An 8,374-nucleotide genomic window follows, 5' to 3' on the forward strand; every position below is an offset into this window, starting at 1 on the left:
AAATCTCACATGAATAAGGTTACAGTTTTCATCATACCTGGTGCGGGTACATGGTTGGACATAGGACATTTCAATAAATTGGGGTTTTACTTCCCACTTCCATTCCCCATCATTGGAGGTGACACAACTCCAGGCTGATCAATAGAGGTTTTCAAACCCTCCACATGTGTGCTTCATTGCCCCCGTCCTAAATCCCGGACATGCATAAAATCCATTTCTACTTATTGATACCCTCCTTTGCAGTTGCCTCCATTTACCTCCTTCCATTTCTTTTAATGGACTAATTTTTTCTAAATTAAAATATAAATCTGGCCACCAGGTATTTAATGGGGCAGTTCCTAGGGTTTTGTTGTAGACTTCATGAGTCTCTAAATTAGTAATTTCCCATGTCAAATTATAGGGGTCATGGGAGTTTGAATTAACAGACAGAATTTGCAGAACAATCAAGAGAAGGGCAAGTACCATAGTTACAGCTCAGTCCGTTGGCGGGGTAGGGTCAATTTTAAAGGATTGTCCTTAGTCCGATCAATAGTCCAGGTTATTTTTGAAGGTCCGATGAGGTCTGAGAACGGGTCCACTGGTTTGGCGTGGGCAAAATGGATCCAGGTGGTGATTCCGTCTACTTTGATGGCAGTAGGCATTTTCAGGATGACCTGGAAGGGTCCTTTCCACCTGGGCTCCAGAGTTCCCTGCCGATGACGTTTGATGAGGACCCAATCCCCTGGCCGGAATTGATGTGGAATAGGCGGGGGTCCAGTCTCATAGAGTTCCTTTAATTTGGGCCATACATCTTCATGGACCCTCTGCAAGGCTTGTAGGGAGAACAAGAATTCAAGACTATTATCGTTCTCAGCTTTGATAAGGTTATCTTTTAGGTTAGGGATGATGGGGGGTGGTCTACCATGTATTATTTCATAGGGTGTGAGTCCCAGTTTGTATGGGGAATTACGCACCCTGAACAGAGCGTAGGGGAGAAGGACCACCCAATTAGTGCCAGTCTCTGTGGTCAATTTGGTTAGGGTCTCCTTTAAGGTTCTGTTCATTCTCTCTACCTGTCTTGAGCTTTGGGGTCGGTATGCACAATGTAATTTCCAATCAGCCCCAAGTATGGAAGCCAGTCCCTGACTTACCTTAGAGACGAATGCAGGTCCATTGTCTGACCCTATCATTACTGGAAAACCATACCTGGGCAGGATTTCTTCTAGGATCTTTTTGGCTACAATCTGCGCCGTTTCGTTCTTGGTTGGAAAGGCTTCAGTCCATCCTGAAAAGGTATCTACAAAAACTAGCAAATACTTATATCCATATTTTCCTGGTTTTACCTCAGTGAAATCTACTTCCCAGTAGGTCCCCGGTCTGCTCCCTCTTTGTCTTACCCCTGTTGTCTGAGGATTGCTACTCGCATTGTTGAGTTGGCACACTGTACACTTAGTAACTACTTGATCGACTTTATCAGAGACATTTCTGATTTTTAGTCCAGTCTGTCTCAGTAAGTCCAACATTTGCCGGGAACCTAAGTGGGTGCTGTGATGGATCCGCTCTAGAACTTGCCATCCTAGTTTATCTGGGAGTATAATGCTGCTTTTAGAGTCTCTCCACCAGCCATCTTTGATTCGGGTCATAGGAAGTTTACTCATCCATTGAATGTCGCTTTCTGAATACTCAGGGCTGGGGGGCAGTTCCTGGGGTCTGGGGCCTGGGGCCTGGAAGTTGTAGGGTCAGCAATTGCGCTGGGGGCTGAGCTATGTTTTCTGCAGTCTGATCGGCCAAATTGTTGCCGCGGGAAACTGGGTCGGTTGTCTTCTGGTGTCCTGGGCAATGCACAATTGCTAGTTTTTTGGGTTCCCATAAGGCTGCTAGCAGGGCTAGAATCTCTTCTTTATTTCTGATGTCTTTCCCTTCAGCTGTGAGGAGCCCCCGTTCTCTGTATATCGCCCCATGTACATGAGCGGTGGTGAAGGCATATCGGCTATCAGTGTACACGGTTAGCTTGCGGTCTCTTCCTAACTTTAGGGCCTGGGTTAAGGCTATTAGCTCAGCCTTCTGGGCCGAGGTTCCGGGGGGTAGAGCTTCTGCCCACACCACCTCGGTCTCTGAAGTCACGGCCGCCCCCGCATACCTTTTTCCTTGGTGAACAAAGCTGCTTCCGTCGGTAAACCAGATGGCATCTGTGTCTGATAATGGCTGATCCTGCAAGTCTTCCCGGACCCCATAAACTTGAGCCAGTATGTCGGCGCAGTCATGAAGTGGGGTTCCCATGTCTGGGTCTGGCAGCAGTGATGCTGGATTCAGGGCCGTTGGCGGGGGGGGGGTGAAGATGACCCTGAGGGGGTTCAACAGCAGTCCCTGGTAATGAGTGAGTCGGGCATTGCTCAGCCATCAGTCAGGCGGCTGCTTGAGGATGCCCTGGATGGCATGTAGGGTGGTGACTTGTAGCTCTTGGCCCATGGTGAGTTTATCAGCATCCTTTACCATTAGGGCAGTGGCTGCAATCATCCGGAGACAGGGTGGCCATCCGGCGGCCACTGGATCTAGCTTTTTAGACAGATAGGCTACTGGCCTGTGCCATGGGCCTAAATGCTGAGTTAGCACTGCCTTAGCTATGCCTCGGTTTTCATCTACATATAGTTGGAAGGGTTTGGAGACATCGGGGAGTCCCAGGGCAGGTGCTGATAGCAGAGCAATTTTGATTTGTTGGAAGGCCTGTTCGGCTTCTTCCATCCAACTAAAGGGCTGTTGATCTTTTGTTGCCTGGTATAAAGGTTTTGCTAATTCAGCAAACCCTGGTATCCATAGTCTGTAGAACCCAGCCGACCCTAGGAATTCCCTCACCTGTTGTGGTGTCTGCGGTCCGGGAATACGAAGGACAGTCTACTTCCGGGCATCCGTTAGCCAGCGTTGCCCCCCTCTCAGTAAGTAACCCAGGTAAGTTACCTCTGACCTGCAGATTTGAGCCTTCTTTGCTGAGGCGCGGTAGCCTAAGGTTCCCAGAGTTCGCAGGAGACCTTTGGTTCCCTGGATGCAGGTTTTGGGTGTCTCGGCAGCTATTAAGAGATCATCAACATACCGTAGGAGAGTTATATTAGGGTGTTGTTGTCTGTACTCCCTTAAATCTTCGTGTAGAGCCTCGTCGAACAGGGTCGGAGAGTTCTTGAATCCTTGTGGCAGTCTGGTCCAAGTGAGCTGGCCATTTATGCCCCATCTGGATCTGTCCACTAGAATACAAATAGCTCTTGACTTTTAGGCGCTAGTGGTAGGCTGAAAAAAGCATCTTTTAGATCCAGAACAGTATACCATTGTTTTTCTGGGCTGAGGGCACTCAGGAGAGTATAGGGGTTAGGAATGGTTGGATGTATGTCCATCACCCGCTTATTGACTTCTCTCAGGTCCTGCAGTGGTCTGTATTCCCCGCTGCTGGGTTTGCGCACGGGCAGCAGGGGGGTATTCCATGCTGAGTGGCAGGTGCGTAGGACCGCAAAGTCAAGGAGGCGGCGGATGTGGGGTGTGATGTCGTTTTTGGCTTCCGTGGGCATAGGGTATTGGCGCATGCGGACGGGGTCCGTCCCGGGCTTAACCTCTATAAATAGGGCTGGGCGATGTTTTGCTAACCCCATACCACCCGTTTCTGCCCACGGGTCTGGGAAGCGTTGAAGCCAGGGCTCGATGCCCTGATCCAGAGGAGTGGGTTCCTGATGGAGCCTATATTCATCTTCTAGTTTCACAGTGAGTACAGATATGGGTTGGTTGTGGAAGTCAGCCACTGTGGGCCCCCCTGGTTGGAAATGAATTTGGGCCCCCATTTTGGTAAGCAAATCCCTCCCCAACAGGGGGCAGGGGCTGTCGGGAATGACCAGGAAGGAGTGGGTTACCTTCCCAGTTCCTAAGTCCACAGTCCTCTGAGTTGTCCAGGGGTACTTCTTTATTCCGGTGGCCCCTTGTACCCAGGATGATTTTTCAGATACTTTTCCATGGGGCTTGACCAGAACTGAGTGCTGTGCCCTGGTATCAACTAGGAACTGGACCGGGGTCCCCTCCACTTGCAATGTTATCCTAGGTTCGGGGAGGGGATCTGAACCCCGTCCTCCCTATTCTGTATCTTGGGTAAGCAGTATGGGGGCTATTTTAGGCTGCCATTGCTCTGGGCTGGGCAGGGTTGTTTCTTTTTGGGGCATTCTCGTATCCAATGGCCTTTTTCTTTACAATAGGCGCATTGATCTTTATCTAAGTGCCGCCTGGGAGGGCGTATTGTTTGAATGCCTTCTGGGGGTGGCTGTTCTTTCTGGACTATAGCGGCCAGGACTTTAGTCATTTTCTCTGTGGCTTTGATCTGTCTCTCTTCTGGGGCTTCCCTGTTGTTGTAGACCCCTTGTGCTATACGGAGCAGATCCTGGATCTGTTTACCTTCTAAATGCTCTAGCCTTTGGAGTTTTTTTTTTTAATGTCAGCAGCTGCTTGATTTACAAAGGACATAATGACTGCAGCCTGGTTTTCAGGAACTTCTGGATCCATGGGAGTAAACTGTCTAAAGGCTTCCATTAATCTCTCTAAGTAAGCAGCTGGACTCTCTGCCTTTCCCTGTAAGACCGAATATACCTTAGCCAAATTGGTGGGCTTGCGAGCTGCAGCCCGAAGACCCGCCATCAGAGTCTGGCAATAAATGAGTAGCCTTCCCCTACCTTCTGCCGTGTTGTAGTCCCATTCGTCCTGTGGAGGTCTGGTTAAGGGGAAAGCCGCATTAATGAGGTCAGGGTTAGATGTCGGCCGACCGTCGTCTCCGGGAACCAGATTTCTTGCTTCTAATTGGATCCTGTCTCGCTCCTCTGTGGTGAACAGGATGCAGAGGAGCTGCTGACAGTCGTCCCAGGTGGGCTGGTGGGTGAACATGACACTGTCTAAAAGAGCTATTAGATCTTTAGGGTTATCAGAGAATCAAGCGTTCTGCGTTTTCCAGTTGTAAAGGTCACTGGTGGAAAAGGGCCAATACTGGAGTCAGGGGTTGCCTGTTTCATCAGGGGGTCCTATTTCCCGCAGGGGTAGGGCCACAGTGGAGTTGGGGAGGCGGGGGTTTGGCTCACGCTGGGTCCGCCTGCGGGTTCGGCCGGCTGGCCCTCCGCAGTTGGTTTCATTTTCAATGGGGCTCGGAGCGGCTGCTGCCTCCCGTCCCCCTGGTTCCGGTGCAGCTGCCACTTCCCGTCCTCCCGGTTCCCCTAGGGGGGCAACTAGTGGGGCGACTGTTGGGGCGGCTGCTGCGGCCAGGGCCTGGGGTGCCAGGGAAGGGGGATGATAGGGTGGAGGGTCTAGGGATAGTAGGTCCTGACTATCGGGCAATATGGGATACAAGGGCATGGCTGGCGTCCTTGATTTTGGGGGACCTGCAGGCTACATGGCAAGGACCTTACATGTTCCCGAGGACAGGAAGGGGACCAAGCGGGTAGATTTTCCACTAAACTCCGCCATACAAGAATGTAGGGAATTTGATCCGGGTGTCCCTTGCGACCCGGTAGAAAAATCTTTGATTTCACCTTAGCAATTATAGGGAGGCAGAAAGTTCCTTTGGTTGGCCATCCAACGCCGAAGGTTGGCCATTCGGAGTGGCAGAGGGTTATTAATTTTCTCCGCCGGATGTCTAAACTCAAATTCTGTCCTCTGGTTTTAACATCCCTGAAGTTAGCAACAAGGAGAGAAAGAGGAGTGCTTTGAGATTGGCCCATCTGTATCCTGGAGGTGGAAGAAAGGATTAAAAGGAGAAACAGTAAAGTTATGAGGATTTCTGGCTGGGCCAGGCCAGGTCACCTGTGAAAGAGAAGGAGTTTAACACTTAAAAATTATAGAATAGAGAACACAACACTTAGATCGCTAGCGCGTTTCATGTGTTTGCCACCCAAACAGAAAAATTCCGATGGGCCCAAAAAGGTGCCCCAGACGGGTGCCAGTGGACATCTCCTACTAGACCCGACCAACTGCTCTATAGCGCATCCGCCAGGGCCGTGTCAGTCACCAATACAGATCCCGCGCGGGAGAGCCAGAAATGAACAGACAAACAGAAATGGACAGAGCCAGAAACGAACAGACAAACAGAAATGGACAGAGCCGGCTCACTTACCGATCGGTCTCAGGGACGACCCATTGACTTCGGGTCTGGTGGGTTTGGGGGGATCCCGGACGAGCCCCCAAATGATATGCCCCAATTCGAGAGACCCCCGAAAACAAACCACCAGAGTCCAGAGTCAAAGCCAAGCGGCAAGGGTCGTTTATTGCAGGATCGAACCCGGTCCTCCACGCACTTGTTGCCGGTGGCGCTAAGAGGCCCCCAGTAAGGATCTTACAGCTTCTTTTATAGCCCCGCACAAACAAGTTAGGGACCTTTTTTAGAAGTTACAGAGCTGTTGTTGGTTAACATTTAAATTTGAACGCTCAGCAGAACTCGATTGGTTCCCGCCTTTATTTTAAACCATTCAGCAGAACTTGATTGGTTCCCGCCTTTATGTCAGACTACAACCGGGCACGCCCTGGCTGGTTTTGGGAATGGTGGGGGGGGGGGGGGATCTTTTCTTTGCAGTTGTGAGTACACCTGGTAATTTTTCTCTTAGCCTCTCACTAAGTATTGCATTTATGCAGAAAATACTGTATCTTACTTAGTTGACTTGATACCGTTTTGAACATGGATAATTATTGTTCTGGATGAGCATGAACATGCCAATTAATAGGTGTTCCTAATTGATACAATGCCATCTAAACATACTTAAAAATAGAATTCTGAAACATTAGGAATGGAAGGAACCTTAAAGTTATTTATGTCAATTTTTTCTAGCTGCCATTTTATAGTAGAGACAATTGAGGTCCAGAAGACTATAATGACCTTGACATAATCTTTTAGATGAGACAGAAAGGCTTTGAAAAGCTTGAGCTATAGGCTAGAAATAATCCTTGACTTTTATTATTTTGTGGCATATACACAGTGCCAGAGAACTACCCGAGCAACTAAATTGATTTTATACCTATGTGCACACACAAAACAGCAATTAGGAAACAGTGTGTTGCAGATTTTGACATGTATGAAATTATAGAACCAATTACTTTTTACAAGTCAACTCATGACAGTCATTTCAAACAAGGCAGACCCTGGAATCTATTCCTTAAGGACATAGTTGACAAAGTGTCAGTGCATGTAAACCTCATTTAATTTTCTGGAGATCAGATTTGAGAGGGTGAGCTGGAAGAATAGATTGAAGATGTTAATTTAAATTAAGAATTTACTATTTTAAGATTTGTTTTCTTGAAAAAAAAAAAAACAGTTAAATACTACTCTCCACTAGGTCTAATGGAAGGAATGTTATTCTTGATTTTCAGAGATATAATTGTTTTTTGTTTTCCTACTTCCTCTTATTGTTTACTACTTGTAGAGTCTTGAGACAGGTCAATTGAGATTCAGAGGGGCTTAGCTGTTAAGCGAACACATTAACATCTACAGTTTTTTAAAGCAGAGGGTAAAACCAAGTGAAGCCTTGAAAAAACACACTAGAAATGGAAAGTTACATGGATAAATTGAGTTTCAGATGAGTTATCCATAAGTCTCTATAAACAAAGAGTAGCGAACTGAGAGGCAAGAAGAACTAGGTTCAAATTAGTTAGTTTCTACCCTTATGACCTTTGGACTCTGAATGTTTGGGAAGAAGCACAGCCTCCCAGATCAGTTAAAGTTACCTGATTTATTTTAAGACATTACCCAGTACAGCATCCAGCACACTTGTGTCATCAGTAAAATTAGTGGAGGCAGAGAGCTCCATTAGAAGGCTGCATGGAGACTTGCACTTATGTCCATAAAATAGCATCTGTTATAGGGCTTGACCTTTTGCTGTCAACGTGTAGAAAACTGGATAAAATACATACAACAGTTATTTTTGGTTATTGGATGGTAGGCAAAAAAGGATTTGATTCATGACAGAAGGCAAGCAAATAAGTGAATCCTAGGTATACTCCCAGATGTCTCCCTAGAAGCACCTTCTCCACTGTGGTATAGAAAGGAAGAACCCAGTATGGCCTAGTGATCTTGCTGAGTTGAAGAGACAGAGATAAGGATTCAGGAATGCTGTGGCAGCTAGAATTTGAGTGTAGAGCATGGGACAGAAGGTAATTACACAGTGAGAGAAAAGGGGAAGGAGGGGATCAGGAGAGAGAAGAAAAGGAAAGGAAAAACTGGAGATCTGCAGAAAAATTCTCTCAAATTTTTGAGTTCATACCAGTATGTGGACAGGTAGGGTAAAATTCCATGAGGCTGAACATAGAACACCTGGAAGGGAAGTAATAATTACTGGGGAGCTGTAAACCAAAGTTCGTATAAGGCAGGAGCCTTTTGAATTCCTACCAGCCAGAG

General features: G+C 47.6%; 1 protein-coding gene across 1 annotated transcript; it reads right to left on the reverse strand.

Annotated features, from left to right (window-relative positions):
* Window positions 1-467: 467 nt before the first annotated feature.
* Window positions 468-5,711, reverse strand: LOC107180918. Its single transcript, XM_042977192.1, is given in 7 exon segments — window positions 468-1,704; window positions 1,706-3,200; window positions 3,203-4,117; window positions 4,150-4,435; window positions 4,438-4,983; window positions 5,076-5,207; window positions 5,400-5,711. Coding segments are annotated over 7 exon segments (4,923 nt in total).
* Between the last annotated feature and the right edge of the window lie 2,663 nt (window positions 5,712-8,374).

The sequence above is a fragment of the Panthera tigris genome, chromosome A2 (assembly GCF_018350195.1).
Source record: "Panthera tigris isolate Pti1 chromosome A2, P.tigris_Pti1_mat1.1, whole genome shotgun sequence".
In the NCBI taxonomy this organism is placed as follows: Eukaryota; Metazoa; Chordata; class Mammalia; order Carnivora; family Felidae; genus Panthera; species Panthera tigris.